General features: G+C 38.8%; 1 protein-coding gene across 1 annotated transcript in view; it reads left to right on the top strand.

Moving 5' to 3' along the window:
- Positions 1 to 18,144, top strand: part of MOCOS (molybdenum cofactor sulfurase) — a 203,077-nt gene that overhangs the window by 69,238 nt on the left and 115,695 nt on the right. Inside the window, exon 4 of the mRNA XM_066327179.1 lies at positions 12,604 to 13,242. Coding sequence (XP_066183276.1) covers positions 12,604 to 13,242 — 639 coding nt within the window. The remainder of the gene's footprint in view (positions 1 to 12,603; positions 13,243 to 18,144) is intronic.

Below are 18,144 nucleotides of genomic sequence, written 5' to 3'. Positions count from 1 at the left end.
GAGGGCTTCCTTTTATGCAACTGTGAGCATGTAACAACACATGTAGCCCTACACATGCTTACAATGACAGGAGTTGCATCAGGGTTGTCATAAGCATTAATTCTGCTAAAATGACCACACATTTACCAGTGAAAACAAGAATAATAATTAGCCCCTTCCCTGAACAACAACAAAACTAGGAAATCATGTAGTGAGGAACAAATCTCTTGTCAGTGCATGAACATGGACAGTACTGTGAAATTATCCAAATTTGAATAAGACAATTGTAGTGTATCTGCATGTACTTAAGAAGAATGGACATTTCTGCTTTTCTAGTTCAACGCATGGTGTCAACTCGAGTGGTGAAAGGCTACAGTGCAGAATTCAGTTGCTAGCTGCAACACATTACTTTGGGATTTTTTTAAGGTTACTGATATCTGGAATAGGAAAGAGAAATTTTTGCAAATGTTATAAGCTGTTAATCATAGCACTTAAAAAAGCCAAACATGCTGAGGCTTTTCCATCCTGAGTTGTTGAGTTTTTTCTGCTTTTGTACTGTAAAAAAACTTGAACTCAAGAAGTCAACTTAATCACTGTTTTGAAGGTGTGATCTGTGGCTCTTTTCCCACAAGATGCTGAGTATTTTGTTTCAGCTGAGCATAGTGTGTCATCTTGTGCATGGCAATATCCTACGTGTGTGAGTAGTCCTCTGCTCATTTTGGGAATCTTTCCCTGACCTGCCTGCTGCCTGTTTGATTTTTTTTGGGGGGAGAGGGGGCTTTGCTATGTAGGGTGGCACACTTAGAGTGCCATAAATAGGTTCTTAAGTATTGCTCCTTGTTGTAATTGGTTCTACTGAGGTTGCAGTGATGAATTTGCTTTAAGAGTGTTTCCCAGAATATGGGCAACATGGGGTGTGTTTTTCCATGAAATGACCATCTCACATCTGGATTTCCTGGCCTCCTGGGTGAGGTTTTTACCTTCTAGAGGCTAGATAGTGACAAAAAAAGAGAAATTCAGGGCAGCCACGACATTCTCTGATTCAGATTTTCTGCTTAGAAGCTCTATAAGATGAGGTTGAAATGTAGAAGGATTATATGAAATTGTGGCTGTTAGTACTTGTTTTTTGTCACTTTTTATTTCTTGAAATTTTCAGAAAGGAAGGGTTATTTCATATGCATCTTCTGGTATGAATTTTCTAATCAGTAGTATCTTTAATTTATATCAGGATTAGCTAATGGGACAATTCAAACAGCATTAGTTTCAGTTTATAATTGTCATGTTCATTTTGGTTTGAACAGAATGATCCTCAGAAAAAATGGGAAGGATTGCAGCAAGTCACAAAATACTTCTCTTAGCTCTCTTACATATGCATCATCTGTTTCCTGAGTTTTATTCTTATTTTCTCTTCAATTAATAAAACAATGGCTTTTATATGGAGTTTTTATGATCGTATGTGTTTTAAGTTTCCTGTAAGCTGCTTTCATTTTATGATTCTAAAAATGTCACTTGTGAGTTGCTTAAAAATACTTTTGTTGTTCCTTTTCCCCTGATGTTGTAGATTGCCACCAGCTTTGTTTTAAGGCTGTCCCTCAACAGCCATTTATGCCTTGTTGCATCCATCATGTGTCAAACAGTTTCTCTGTCAGCTGCCAGGAGCACTGGAAGCTCAATTGTCAGGATTTAAGGTGAATGAAAAGAGCCTTGACAGGCAGAAATTATGTTTCCTGTATAAAAAAACATCCATTCATAGTTTCTGGGAAATCTTGGGGCTGTCTGAGCCAACACAAGAATGTGGTTGAATGGGAACAACATGCCGCAAAAGCACACTAAGACCAAAGATCCTTTAGTCAGCTCAATAAACAAGCAGGAAAGTCTTGAGTATTTCTGTAATTATGGTCACCAAGATGGTTTCACTAAGAAGCCATGATACTGTCTTATTTCTAATTCACAAGCAATTAGATAGTCCAGTGCTTTACCAAAGTTTGAGCTTTGCAGGTTTCAGGAGTTCATGTGGCAAGACTTACTGGCTCTGCTTTTCATATTATCATCACTGCCCTTAAGGATGTTTTTGCAGCTTTTGCAGCTTCAATGCTCTTCCTAGGAAGCAGAATCAGAGCTGCCCTGTTGAAGTGGGACATCACAGCACATGAAAGACAAATGTCAAATAAATGGTGGCCAGCCATCTTCCAGGCTTCACTCTTGTGGCTTTTCCCCTACAGCAAGGTGAAGTACAGACTGCTGTTGGGGATTTGTCTGATTTGCTGGGATACCTATGCCATGTAAAGTAAAATACTGTTGAAATACATAAATAGATTTAGGTAAGTCCTGTGGATTTTGAAAGCAGGCTGGGGTGGTTTCAGATTAACATATTGATCTAAAGTAATTTCCAGACAAAAGCACAGCACTTGAAAAGCTACCCTTGATGAAATAAGGCCCATATATGTGTGAGCATTTACCATACTCCCTATCACCATAGTAACTGAGACCCAGATTCACAAAATCATGTAATTCCCTCTTAAGCACCTGAGTACCTCCAAAGTTCTGGATCTAAGTATTTCTCAAGTGAATGTGAACTCACTGTAGAGGCCTTTTATGAATTGCAAAGTACTATCCTTTCTTCATAATTCTTTCTTCCTTTTGAGCAAGAAAGGTCTGGCAGAAGGTCTCATAATTTTTTGTAGTCAGACCAGTAGTTGTACTGTGACAATACTTTGTAGAGGTGATTCCAAGAAGTTATACTTAATATTTGAGCTTCTGAATATTTGGAATCAGAGTACTTTATCACCACTATGGATACATTTTATGGAGCTGACTCATTTTGACATGAAACCATTTTGTCTTTATTTCCTTTCATCTTGTATTTTGCAATTACTTCAATGAAACATATTAATATTAAAAAAATGCCAATGCATGTGTGATCACTGATGTGATCATGCTTTATTTGTAGTTGATATGTTTCAAGATTAGGATCAAGGCCTTGTTTCAGAGCAGGAGCTGTAGTAGAAACCAGATAGATCTCAGCATTGGGAAAGATGTCTTCCAAGTGGCTCATCCTAACATGGAGGTAGGCAGCTGTATTCTTCACAGGCTAAAGGTTCAAGCGTATACATTTTCTAATAACAGTGAGTCAGAGTGATTGACTCCTCAGCCTTCCAAAGCAGGATGGTGGAAGAAGATTGTTAGCCATGTGGGAGTGTTTGGGACCCACACACCTTGTCACAGTTGTTCTGCTTAGATCCCTGGCGCTCAGGATGGCTCAGGGATGGACTGGCTTGGAGTTGGTGTAGAGAAGCCCTGGTACATGGAAGTTGCACAGGCTTGTTTACACAACTGCTCTCCTCCTGCTTTTCAAACCTTCCTTAGTCTCAGGCAATACCACCCCAAAAATACTGAATAACTAATGGCAGACTCAGCAAGCATATGTCTGTGCTTGACTCACACCAGAGAATAAACCTAACTGTTGCTGGAGAGTGCAAGAGCTGCTGGGTTATGCTTTAGCAGCTATGCTTTGTTACTCATGCCTTACAGTCTGAAATATCAGGCAAAGTGCAAGTAAGTCAAGCTTACTTGATAGCAAATCCATTTTATAAGCAGATCATGTCACATATCCATTCTCTTGCACCTACAGGGAAAAGAGATTGGCCAGTGTCAGAGTTTCTGAGGTACGTGACACACTGTTTCAGGGGGGAAAAAAATTGCTGTAGTATTTTAAATGGCTACAAAACTACTACAAAAGAAAAACCAAACCACCATGGCTGAAGAGATCACAGAAGTACACGATTTAAAGGCCAAATCTCACCTAGAAGCAAATTCCACTAAATAAAAGGTAAACAAAGAATAATGTTTAAAAAAGATTGGAAGCAATGGTATGTTATTTAAGGGGAAAAAAAAGGCTAGCTTATAAAGTTTTCTTCGCACTGTAAAGAATATTTAATTTCTTATCTGACATTACTTAAAAGGTTAGCCACTGTAAAAACTTGAGAATGTGGAACCATCAGAACACCTAAGTGGGATTTCTTTTTTTTTTTTTTTTTTTTTTCAGAAACAACCTTTACAAATTTATATATTTTTATGCTCCTGAAAATAGCCAAGTGTTATGCTCCACTTTCCAAGAATCAGAAAAGAAAATGTGCAGTAACTTCTGACCAGCAGATATCTCTGTGGCATGTAGGCAGGCCTCATGGCAGTGATGCTTGCTGGCATTATAGCAGGTTTAATTCGACACTGCAACACTCAGTCTCCCAGCAGGAGCTCAGAACATGTGGAAAGGTCAGAGATCAGAACTTACTCAGTAAGATTGGGAAGAGGGATGTTTGCACTCTGAAGATGCTGAGGTTAAGCTGGATGAGCATAGCTGTGTATGGTGCACAAGGCATTTGGGCACTTTTGGTGTGCAGTGGAAGGATTTGGACATGTCCAGGGTGAGACACCTTAGCCTAAAGCAGACCTCTAGCTTAGGTCAGATGAGCTTCTTGATGCAGAGCCTGTGGTCTTTGGGCAGCTCTAAAGAGGGATTTTCTCTGGTGTCCACAGTGCTGATATCTTACAGTGATACAAATTTCCTTATGTACACACTTTAATTTGTTCCTGTAACCTATGAATAGGATATTGCACATATTCATGGTAGAAAGGACACCTCTGGCTGGTATTGTGCTGTCTCGAGTGCTCACCATTGAAGCAGATCTTCTTGTGTTCAGGGGATGCCTAAATGTAGAACCTATGGTCTGCTAGGGGAGAGGAAAATACAGTGACTTTAGGTGTTGGTGTAACTGATAAGGAAAATACTATATAGAAAACATCTCATGCTGGAGCTGCCTAGACACCAACTGAGGTGATATGCTAGTCCATGCACAAAACCTTCCTTTGTTTGTTTTTAACTTTGCTTCCTCCTAGTGACTCCTAAAATTTGCTGCAGAAATAGCTTGAGTTTTAAGACATGAATGCTTTAAAAACTGATTCATTTTAATTTGTAGTTTTTCAATTTGGCAATTAGTTTCTGCAAATACAGTTTGAAATGTTTCTTTCATGACCTGCTTGATGTTTATGGCTAGTTCTTAAATGGTTGCCTAAAACATGGGTTATTTTTTACATTTCTTTCCTGGTTACTTGAATACTAGGTGGTAAATTTTCCTTTAAAGAACTTATTATATAAATTTTCAGAGTAATTTGTGTTATAACTAATGAAAATACTAGGTTTTCATGGGTGTTTTTACAAATCTTTGGCACTTGTTCAAGTACTGAAGTAAACAGATCTGGCTGATCTTACTCAGAAAAAATATCCACAAAGTGGTTTTAAAATCATGTAGCTATTGATCTTCCCTCTCTACACAGAAAAATAACAGTTAATTTCAAAGAAAACTGTTACCCAGGGGTTTCTGCTACATTTAGAAAGTTAAAGGCATTAGAGACTTCTGTCAGTAAGAGGAGTTATAGCTGTGTGTTAGAACAAACTGTACCAACAGGACACTTGCAGCACTGGATTTTGTGGATTTTAAGAGTCCTTCTGACTGTTTTGCTCTTTTGATTACATGCAGAGCCATAATACCACCTTTATTTGTAGCTACCAGTGTGCCAGGTGTGACACTGGACACCTTCTGGATGTTCACTTTGAAATGAGTAATGAGGGTCAACACCTCTCAGTCAGGGTGTGTGCTTCTCATAGGCTTTGCTCATCAAAGCATCTTTTCCTGCAGGAAGATGTTTTGTGGCCATTAAAGAGCCCTTGCTCTTCTAAAGCTGTTGTGCAAGGGAAACTCCAGGCATTCTGCTGAGCTGCCAGCTTGGCGGAGCTGGAGGGGGGATTTGTTTGGTGATGACTGACCATAACCCTTTGTAAGCAAATGGGTATTTCCACAGTGTGTCTCCAGTGAACTGGGCAGGGGAATAAGTGTAAGGGATTATAATGCTTCAATTCAGATGGCTGAGTATGAATGCCTAAGGAAAGTAATGCTTTCTAGTAGAAGGGGGGGATTTTTCCATTACATGCCCATGCCAAGTGGAACTTAGGATGTGCATTCTATCTAATAATTTATTTTGTCTCCAAAGAGCAAATAAACAACAGTCGGTTCAATGGGTAAGATCCTAATCACTCTTTTTCAAGCAGTGATGGAAAGAAGTTGGGTTCAGAATGAGTGCCTTTATTTACTTCCAAGTAAAATGGTCAGAAAATAAGTTCATGTGTATGTAACTACTGAGGATAAACAAGGCAGTGTGCAGCTATTTCACAGTTAGTGTGTGCTCTGACAAATTTACATGTGTGCATTGTCAGTATGAGAAAGGAATGGAAACAGAAAAAAGGACTGACTGAGGAAACTTTGAGAGAGAACTGTAAAAGATTATTTATCCCACTGCTCTTTCTCCTGTAGAAATTAATTAATCCTGTAGGTATTAATCTGTAGGCAAATCCTTCATTTTGGTGCATCTCTGCTGGATTAGCTGCCCAGGTTGCAGATGAGATGGTATATATTTCTGATGAACATAGCATTAAGAAAAAAATAAACAAATAAACCAAAAACCCCACCCCAAACCTAAAACTTTACAAGGGCTTTTTTTTTTTTTTTTTTCATTTAGTTATGTTTTGCTGAAGGGAGATAGGTTAGGTAAATTTTTTCTTGCTTGAATATATTTGATTCTTTAAAGCATTTATAGGTTTTAGTTTGCTTTTTTTTTGAATTGGGAATTGACAATGAGAATATAACTCGGTGCTGTGATATACTGGATTGAATAGATCTTATCTTTATCAAATAAGATATAAAATATTTCATACCCACAAAGCCTATCTTTTTAATTTGTAAACTGGAACATTCCCTTCATGGATATAGATGTAATCTGTCACTTCTCTCATCAACAGAAATTAAAGAAAATATGGGTTGTATGTTAAGTATATCCTTTCCTATGGTATCTTTCTGTGCTGGCTTGAATGAGGATAGCCAAAAGTCTTCTTTTCCATTTTTCTCTGTATATGTGGAGAGAAAAACACATATTGAAATGCTGCTGCACGTGAAATTAAGCCTGAAAGCAGCTGTGGGCTCTGCTCTGTAACAGCCACAGCAGTTTACAAGACCTTAGGAACTCTCACTAAAGTTGGTGGGAGTTTTTCCATTGGCTGCTTGGATAGCTGGATCTGACTCTTGATTAATAAATGGGGAATGTTAAAACACTCTTACCCAGAAATGTAGATTCAGCCACTGTCTTTACTTTGACTTGCACTTCTGTGCAGAAAGGATTAAAATGCCAGTTAGAGAATTTAATTTTTTTTAAAAAAATTACATTTAAACAAAATTAAACAAAAATAAAATATTTTCTGACTCTGAAGTAACTTTTTAATTTCATTCATACAAAACCTATTCATTAAAGAACAGCATGTTACATCTTTTCAGAATTTCAAAAAGCAATGTGATATTTCTAAGGCCCAAGGTAAGCATCTTTCAATACAAGACCAAACTGGATTTGTATATCTGAGTAGCATGACATTGAAAAAATGCTAAGATTAAAAAAAAATTTAGACGTAAACATGCAGCTGAAAAGTTTCCTTTATGAAGTGCTAGCTAAACTTGAATAGGTAACTATGCTTCTGTCTTTTAAAATTAATCTCCTGTAACAATGACCACTTAAATTTTTATAAGGGTTTTGGTTTTCTATTTAGATCTGCTACTAACTAGAGAATCATTGTACTCATGATGTTTATGAAAACTCTTACAATCTTAGTAAAATTGTAAATACAAATATAAAGCATATAAGCTACAGACTCCTTGACCATATTTTGATCTTGCCAACAAGAGATAGAAACATTTGCACCAATTGAAATTAAAGTATGGAGGGGAAAAAACCTAGCAATATAAGCTGCTTTTCAGCTTTTTACAGCTGTTTTCAAAAGGTATAGCAGCTAAGAGTAGAATAGAATATAATTGATTAGAAAGAAATTGATGTAAAACATATTTTAGAAATATTTTAAGCCTAGCAGCATGGAAGAAAAGCCATGTCAATCAGCTGAATTTTGGGAGGCTGTAAGGGAAATGGTGTAGTATGGGAGTAAGTTTGTTTGCTACTGATCTTCTGCTGAGACATGCAGAGAGTTGATGGAAAGGAGGAACATGGGGCTTCTTGCATGAGGAAAGAGCAGCCAGGCAGCAGCTTTAGAGAGCATCACTCTCCAAACTTTCTCTGGCTTTGGATGTCACAGTGTCCCTAAGGTAGCTGAACAAATAGTGTCCTTTACCTTTTGCAGAGTGGCACTGTAGAGTGATAGTTCTGTTTAAACTATTAGTTCAGGCTTTTAGATTGGATAAGTTAGATAATGTGACTATTCCCTCTAAATATATTACTTGAGTATAGAAATCTTTAAGTATAAAACTCATTACTAATTTTTGTGTTTTAAGGGTATAAAATGAGACAGCAGACCTGGTTGGGTTGAAAATTGACTTTCTTTGCCAATGTTAACTTTGAAATGGAAGGGCATTTTGGCTCAGCTCCTGGCAACTTTTAAAAAATGATAAAACACCAGCTAAAAGAGAGGTCTCAGAATACAAACATACACAGGGGAATGTGGCCAAGTGAGGGTATTTTCAGTGCCTTCTCTCTGAACAGGTTGCATGATCTATGTCACAATCTGTGCTCCTGGGGATGTTGAGAGGACAAGGAGAAGAGTTGGCCCCTCGTGGTGGGCCTTTAATGTCCTGCAAAGATGGAGCTTGCAGCTTCCTCCCTCACCTTGCCAGGGACTGGTTCCTCAGCCTTTCTGCCACATTGCAAGTGATGGCATAGTCGTATCCATATGTCTAATGAAACAATTACCCTCTGAGTCCTTTCTTCCAAAGAGTCCTTTGAAAAGTGGGAATTTGTAATACTATGAAATGCTACTGCTCTTTGTACCTGTCAGCTGTAGTAGATCAAGTTATCAGTTTGCTACTGCAAGTCTTTAGTCCTGCTGCCAATGGCGACCTTATATATGGCTATAAATCTTCCTGGAGTGTAATAAAGGTGTGCTGCATTTCACTGTAATGGGGTATGTCTTGCACAAAGACAGACAGCATTAGGAATTTTGTGTGTAATAGCCAGTGCTTTCGGAATGTCCATGTCAAAACAGAGGATGTAGGGCTGTGGGCTGCAGAAGTCACTGAGATGTATTGCAGTTTTTTATCCCCGAGTACTCTGATTTTTTCATGGCAGTGCTGCTCTAGTTCAGGAGTTTGTGATATTCCATCATAAATTTTATTCTGGAGAAGAAAATTCCCTGAACTCAGATGCTATTGCCTAATTTATTTATTTTCCTTTTCAAGGTTAGAAATAGTTCAATCAAAATGTAAGTCTGACCTTAAAAAGTCCACCTCTTTTGCAAGTACTGGAGTCATAGCAATTTTATAAGGCATTTGGAGACTCAAAATGTAATAGGTAGCTAATTTGACTCACAAAACAGTCTATTTCCTATCTAGGTAGATTAGAAATGTAAGTTGGTTGTTTTTCTAACTCTAGGAACTTCAATGGCTTAAAAAAAAACCCCTCTAATTTATTTGGAGTCTTTTGAAAATTAACCCTAAAGCTTGATTTTTTTTTCATGTGAAAGTCAATTTCTGGTACTGAACTGATTAGATAATACATCAGCGTTGTGTCAGATATTTTATTTCAGAACTGTTCTGCTAATTCTGAATTTGAATGAGTTAAAATTAAATACAGTTAAAATACCAATGAGCTTTGTCTCACTCATTTATGAATTAAACATGGAGCTGTCACTATTTGTAGCCTAAACAATCCAAAATACTATTTATTGTTTCGTAGAATTCTAAAAATGTTTAATAAAAGTACTCACTGGCTCTGATATTCATGGTTGGATGACAGCATCCCATTATTAAATCCCATTCCATCATTTTTACGTTTCAGCTGTAGTCATTTAACAGCGTCTTTTGGTCAAATTAAATACTGTGGTAAGCAAGTACAATTCCAATGGATATCCTTATGCAAAATTTTGTTTTTTACCCAGTGTGTCTCACCTTGCACCGAGCCTGTGTGGCACAAAGAGGCTGAGTGGGGAGGAGAACAGAGAAATTATAGAGAGTAAAAGAGGAGCAGAGTTGATAATAGCCTTCAGCTTGCTTTGTGTTGTTGCTCTTGTCAGCTCACTCTTTTGAAAAGATGTTATATATTAAGAATTTTCTCAAATCACCAATTTTTTTAGCTCAAAATGTATTCTGTGTGTACACATACGTGTGGATACATAACTTGTCCTACAGCTCACAGAGGTAAAAATAGAACAATTTGGATACTTTGTTGCTGTTGATTTTTCTTGGAATTGCACAACCTTTTTGCAATTTTGTTTATATCAGTTTGGTGATTCCAAAATCTATCCCATATGACTGTAGAGCATACAAAAATAAGCCACATCAGATAATACATATAAAAATTATGCCTATAGCCACAAAGACCCAGCCTCCTTTCTAATCCACTTTCCACCATTTCTTTCCCCTGGAAACAGAGGTATAATGCTTTCCTTCTCTGCCCCTGAAGACAAAATTAGGACTCCTGTTTTTTCTGCTTTCCACCTTTTCTCTATCTAGGTAAATGCAAGGGAAGAAGAATAAAGGCAGAATGATATCAGGACTGAAATTCAGGGCATGGTTCTGAGTGTTGACCCTGGAGCCAGCTGGGTTAAAGGTTTCAGGTTCCTTCACTCAGGTGTCCCATATGACACAAACACATGCTCCAGGCTGCAAAGCAGGTGATAGAGGGAAAGGCTGCACAGCTCCGTGCAGGGGAAAGAGGAGTGATTCAGTGACCAGAGAGAGCAGGTCACAGCAATGGATGAGGCAGGCTTTCAGCTCAATACCCAATACAAAAATATCTGTGATTGTTCCTGTCTTCAGCCCTAACAGGGTTTCTAAACTCTAATGGAAAAGTTTGGTTTCTGCGAAGATGATCTTTAAAAATTATGTCTGGAGCTGTGAATGCTTGCACCAACTGTCACCTGGAAAATCTGCTTCAGGAAGATTCTTATGAATTCTTTCAAATGGTTTCTTGGAATGTTTAAAGCCTAAATCTATGACCTGCTTCTTCATAAGAGTTGCAGTTCTTTCTTCATTTCCAGAAGACATAAAATACCTACCATTTGCATCAACTTTAAAAATTTTGAGTTCTGAAGAAAGTCAAGGCTCATTTGGGCCTCTGAATCCATCTGTTGCATCCTGTACTTCCCAGTACCATAAGAGTTTTCTTCAACTGAGAAAAATACTCATAATATCATTTCAGTGGACCTTTTTAGGGTAGGTTTTTAGTGCAAATCATCAAAGCCATTGCAATTGTTTCTTTTCCAGTGTTTAATATTTGACTGCTGCACCTACCACCCAACTCTAAAACCCTTTGCCTGTAGCCTTTGTGTTTCAGACTGGATGAATAAAATTTTAAAGGAATTTCACCACTGTTCTATATTTCAGGATTTTTACCTGGAATTTATCACATAATCTTTTGTGCAACTTACATTTAAATGCACCTCTATCTTCATTTTATGCCTCGTCTAGCAAGGGAATATCCTGTTGTAGAAAGCATGCATACTTTAATGATACACATTGGAAACCAGAGTTCATAGACTCTAAATGCTGATGTGTGTCTTGGAATTCCACAGATCAGAATGCCAGCTGGTTGGAGAGCATTTCTCAGCAGTAGCATGTATACTTTGATTCAATTTTCTTTGTTCTGCTGCATTCACTGAAGCTGATGTCTCCCAGATGTTTGTTACATTTTCTGTTTCTATTAGTAGGAGTTTTATAAAGTTAATTCAGATGAAGTTGATCAGGTGAAAAAGGTAAGAAAGGTGACTGAATTGAAGCTATTCCTCAGCCTCTGAAAAGACTCATCTTGCACATTGCAACACTGTGGTAGATTCACAACCTAGCATGGGTACCACAAGCTGTGTTAGATGGTGTTCACAAAAGGTAGTTTAGAGCCAACGAGGTGCTGTCAAGACATCAAAGAATGTGTAGCACAGACGTGCCACCAGAGACCAGTTTGCTTTTCATAGTCTGGCTCTTTGGAAAACATTAGATTTCTTCTGATTTGGGCTACCTGTGTGGAATACAGAGATTACAGCCTAATGTGCATGGAAACGTGTACTGCTTCTTGCTGCCTTCTGTTTCTATCGTTAATAACAAGTAAGGAGCAAAGCTGTTTGCTGAGGTTTCCCTGTTGAATACTGTGACCCTTAATTTGGATGCTCACTATTTAAGTAGATTATCTTAACTGAAACATATTCTGTCTGCTGTAAATATTTTGTAAACTGAAAACCCTCATAGTTTGCAAATAAAACTATCTCCTCTGAAGGACAGTGTAATTCTAATTATATGCAGGCTTGATTCTGATCCCACTGGGGGAACACACTGGCCACTCTATTTGGAGCCTGGCAAATTGGCTTCTTAAGAACACAGTTCACTTCAACACTGAAAAGAGTCTCTTGTGGGCAAAATGATTCAGATTCCCTTGTTAAAGTTTATTGTACTGTTTGGCAAAATTTGTCTACTTCTATTCATATCTGATGTCATGTAGAACTTATGATGAGGAAAACCAAAATATATCGCATGGCAATAAAAGAGAAAAATCAGAAAATAAATGGATATTTTTCTTTTTTTTGTTTTTCAGAATATTGCAACACTTTCACACTACTGCTGAGGATTACACCGTCATTTTTACATCTGGATGCACAGCTGCACTTAAACTGATAGCAGAGTCATTCCCTTGGATACCTGAAGGCACAAAGCAACCCAGCAGTCGATTTTGTTACCTAACTGACAGCCACACATCTGTGGTTGGCATGAGGGGCATAACTGCTTTGATGAATGTCTTGTCAGTTCCTATAAAACCAAAGGAAATTTTGTTAGCAAAAAGCAGGTTACCAGCTGAGGAACGAAACTGTACAACACCTCATCTATTCTCTTACCCAGCTCAGAGCAATTTTTCTGGTACCAAATATCCCCTTTCATGGATACAGGACATAAAATCTGGAAAACTCTGCCCCATCAAAATACCAGGGAAGTGGTTTGTTCTACTAGATGCAGCCTCGTATGTGAGCAGTTCTCCATTAGACCTGGGAGTTCACCAAGCTGACTTTATCCCTATCTCATTCTATAAAATCTTTGGATTCCCAACTGGTTTAGGAGCATTGCTGGTAAACAACAGGATTGCTCCCCTCTTGAGGAAGACCTATTTCGGAGGCGGAACTGCAGCTGCCTACCTTGCAGGAGAGGATTTTTATTTGCCAAGGAAATCCATAGCAGAAAGGTAAGGCGTTGTTTAACCACACAGGATTTTTTTGCTGATACTGTTTGCATCAGACAAATGTCTCAGCCTTGGCCTATGCACTAGGTTGTGATGCATGTGTTTTTTATGCAGTTGGAGGATAGGTATTTCACATCTAACTCAGTTTGTCGTGTTGTTCTTTTCTCCTATCTAAAAAACATAATCTGAAATAACTACTTTCCTTTTCTGATCTAGTTTGCTGAAACTGCTAAAAATATAAGGCTTCATTCAGTGACATGAAGATCAATCCATGCATTTTTAAATTTGTATTTAAGGTGTCTCAGTGGAAAGTTGATTTGTTTTTGAAACTCTGCACTCAAAGCAGCCAGAGCAAGGTTGATCACACAGTGTAACTACCCTCAGTGAAATTGCGGTTAGGTCTATGTATTTCACTAGAAATGTGCAATGCTTTGCCCTCAAGACAAGCTTTATCAGAATAACAAGTTTAGTAAAATACACTACCTGCAACAAGTACTTGAGGTGCTCTTATTCCTTGACTGATGTTTTGAAGTAGCTCTGAAGCTCTCCTGCAGAAAATAGAGGACACCTAAAGGAGGTCAGACATACACACATAAGAAAATGCAGGGCAATAAGGTAAGCTTCACCAGTTCCGGAACACACTGAAGTGTCACTCTTAGTGATGCTTGGTGTCTCTTTCACCAAGGACACCCTCTCTTACATGTCAGCAACAGCTTGCATACTGCAATAAAGGGTCCTTCCTCCTGTCTCACATCTGCACAAAGGAAATGCTAGAGATCAGCATTTCATCACAGGATCATAGAACAGTTTCGGTTGTAAGGAACCTTAAAGATTGCCTAGTTCCAAGCCCCGTGCTGTGGGCCCAGACACCTTCCACTAGACCAGATTACTCAGAGGCCCATCCAGCCTGGCCTTGAACACTTGCAGGGATGAGGCATTGAGGAACTTCTCTAGACAGCCTTTTCCAGTGCCTCACACCACCCTCACATTAAAAAAGTTCTTCCTCATATCTAATCTAAGCCTTCACCCTTTCCATTTGAATTTCCCTTTGTCCTGTCAATATACACCCTTGCAAAAAGTCTGTCTCCAGTTCTCCCCAGGGCTGATGTTTATTCTCCACCCAGCCTGTATTTGCATTTGGGATTTCCCTGACCCATTTTACTTGGCATTGTTGAGATTTATGATGTTCACACAGGTCCACCTCTCAAGCCTGCCTCTGGCATTCCTTCCCTCCAGTGTGTGAACTGCACCACACAGCTTGGTGGCACTGGTAAACTTGCTGAGGCTGCACTCAATTCCAGTGCCTGCATTGCTGACAAAGATGTTGAACAGCATCAGTCCCAATATCAGCCCCTGAAGAGCATCTCCTGTCACTGGTCTCCACTTGGACGTCGAGGCACTGGTGGCAGCTCTTTGGATGTCATCATCCAGCCAATTCTTCCAGTCATCCACTGGGTGGTCCATTTGTCAAACCCATGCCTGTTCAGTTCAGGAGCAAGGGTGTCATGCAAGACAGTGTCAAGTGCTTCCCACAAGTCCAGGTAGATTATGTCACTTGCTCATCTCTTCTCCACCAATGCTGTAGCTCCATCATAATAAGCCAGCAAATATGTCAGACATGATTTGCCCCTAGTGAAACCATGTTGGCTGGCAGAAATCACCATTTAACATGTGCCTTAGCATAATTTCCAGGATGATTGCTCTATGTTCAGGCTTGGCACCAAGGTGAGACTAATCAACATGTAGTTCCCCAGGTCTTTCTTTCCTCCCTTTTTAAAAGTTGGGGTTCCAGTCAGTGGGAACTTCACCTGACTGCCATGACTTCTCAAATATTATGGAAAGTGGCTTAGCCACTTCATCCACCAGTTCCCTCATCTCCCACACATGCATCTCCTCAGATCCCATGGACTTGGTCACCTTCAGGTTCCTTGGTTGCTCTTAAACCTGTTCTTTTCCTACAGTGGTCTGTTCCTCATTCTTCCAGTTCTTGTCTTGCAGTTCTGTGATTTGGGCAGTGTGGCTGGAGCACTTGCTGGTCAAGACAGAGGCAAAAAAGTCATTGAATACTTCATCGTTCTCCATATTCTGGGTAACCAGATGTCCTGATCCATTCTGGAGAGAGCCCACATTTTCCCTAGTCTTCTTTTACTACTGATGTACAGTTTTTCCAGTTTCCTGTGATGTCCCTGTCCAGATTTAACTCTATTGAGGTTCTACCTTTCCTAGCCTGATGCCCAGCAGCTCGGACAACCCCTCTGTGTTCCTCCCATACTACCTGTTTTTGTTTCCACCCCCTTCAGACTTCTTTTCTGTGTTTTGGTTTGTTCAGAGGCTCCTTGTTATCCATGCAGGCCTCCTGGCATTTTTGCCTGACTTCCTCTTTATTAAGATGCATCATTCCTAGGGTTGTAATAGATGACTCTTGAATCTTAACCAGCTCTCTTGCCTCACTCTTCTTTCCAGGGCTTTATTCCATAGTATTCTAACCAATATGAAATACTTACTGGTAAATAAATAAATATACAAATATATATTTAAAAAAATTATAGACCTTGGGCAAGGCTAGAGGTGAAAAGGGGAAATTGTAATAGCACTTCATTCCTTTCAATTGTTTATGGGTGCATATTCAGAAGCACTATGTCCTGCATCTCCCATGATGTGAATGTCTGACCTTTCACTGTATGCAAAATGATGCTTCCTGCATTTGCACCTCTTCTGGGTGTGTGCTCTGAATGTTGCTGGGGGGGTTCTGGACTGGTAAGTGCAGAGGCTGGCTGCATTCATCTGCCTTTTGCCATATGAGACCATGCATTATTTCTGAGTTGAATATTGGTACAGTAAATGTCCAGTTAATCTTTTAATATAGAAATAAAAAGAACAGGGAAACATTGTCATTCAGGCCTCTGTTTCTGATTTTTCAAACCAAAAAGGCTTTGAAGTGCAACTCTCACTGAAATTCAGGATGATAGGGCATAGAAATCATGGGATCCCAGGATGCTCCTTCATCATCTGCAAGCCAAGGATAAAACTCCTCTTAATTTCACTTGATCATCTCTAGTTTGCAAGGAGCTTTTCTAGAGGTAATTGATACATGATTCCTGAGATTCCATAGCAGATAAAAATATCTGAAATGTGTTTTAGGTCTCAGTTCTACTTTTATACTTTCTTTAATTAAGAAGATAAAGGTATGTGGGAACCTGGAGGGGTACTCTATTTCTGGTATCTTTTCCAAGAGTTTTCAGAAGCTGACTAATTATAAACCTTTCAGGTATCTGAGGCTCCCACTGTTTCAAGGAGTTTTTTTACTGCAGTCAGAAGAAGGGCCTGCTTTAACCCTCTTCCACTACAGAGTTAGAAACAAAGGAAATTGACTTTTAAGGCTGGGTACACAATGTGTAATCTTGGTATGAGGGATTAAAACTAAAATAATCAAAACTGACAGCTGGATACCAGTTCACATTAAACACCAAAGTGTCATGCAGACAGTCTAAGTTATTGTTCATAGGTCAATATTTACACTTGCCCTCATCTGATCCTTTAGTTGTTATTTGAAAAGCCAATATTTAAAAGTTCATGTTTAGAGCATTACTGATGTGGTCTGTAATTTCTCATGAACTATGGAGACTTAAAAGTTCTGCCTGGAGAGGCTTGAAGTTTTCAAAAATAGGTCAGGAATGAGAACAACTTTCTTGAAGAGTAAAAACAACATGTTACATTGACATTCTCAATCAATATGATTCAAGCTATATAAACTTTGCTTTTTCCTCAGCTTCTATGGGTTTTGCTTTGTTATGTTTTTAAAGTGTTTTCCCAAAAATAAAATACAGGCAGAGCAGTTAGGAACAGAACTACTACACTTCAAAGGAAATGCCAGGTCACCATGGCCAGAGTTAATACAATCACCTTATCTATGATTTCCATTTCTTTGCTAGTGGCTGAAACACCTGGGTCATTATTTGCCACATGAACAGCAGCTCTATTCAGGTTTTATCCCTGCCATATTGCAGGGAACGTCCATCCTTGTAGGCATCCAAACCCAACTGGCAAAGGCTCTGAGTAACCTGCTCCAGCTGGACATGCTTTATGCTGGAGGTTGGAATTGAGATTCCCAGGGGTCCTTTCCAGCCTCTGTGCTTCTGTGATTGATTTTGTGCACCTCTCCCAGGCTCCATCTGCATTGTCTCTTCAGACGTGTCTTTGTGATTTCAAAAGGTTTTCTTTTTAATTCTTTTTTAAAAGAATGCTTCTTTACAGTGTGGGATTAGTATTCGGCTTGAATACACTGAAACATGTCATTTCATGTGGTAATTCATAAGGAAATTTGAACCCTAGGAAATGTCATTGGAAAAGGGGATTTGAGTATATATGTCTGAGTACCACTAGCAGAAGGTATTCCCCATTCCCCCATAATCCAAGAGCAGTGTACTAAGAAAATAGCTTTTTCGGAGTCAAGGTGAAGCTTAAGTGGAAACATGTAACAAGATACAGTTTATCCATCTTTCCTTCCCAGGACTGTCAAAATGGTTTCCATTTTTCTTAATAGATAACAGCTTTTGCTAGTGTTTCTTTTACTTTATTTTGTTGTTCCTGCTATATAAATTAATGTACTGCAGTCTCTTTTACATTTCTTTAATACCCTTAAATCACTTCCACATTTTCCCATTTCATGTCAGTAGCCAATCTTACCATCTCAAGTTTTAAAATCATGTTTATTGTATTTTCACCCTTGTATCAAACAGCTTGACAAATTACTATTATCATTCACAAATCTAGCCTCATTTCCCATGTTTCTTTTTTCCTGCACAGCATGAGATAATAAAATAATATGATTATGGATACCAAGAATTCAGCGATAAAATATTCATCATCTGCCCTATTTTTCTTTTGTATCTAGGAGTGCTATTC

Source organism: Sylvia atricapilla, chromosome 1, assembly GCF_009819655.1.
Source record: "Sylvia atricapilla isolate bSylAtr1 chromosome 1, bSylAtr1.pri, whole genome shotgun sequence".
NCBI classification, from domain to species: Eukaryota; Metazoa; Chordata; class Aves; order Passeriformes; family Sylviidae; genus Sylvia; species Sylvia atricapilla.
The sequence above is the reverse complement of the archived record's forward strand: the minus strand, read 5'-3'. Positions and strand labels throughout refer to the sequence as shown.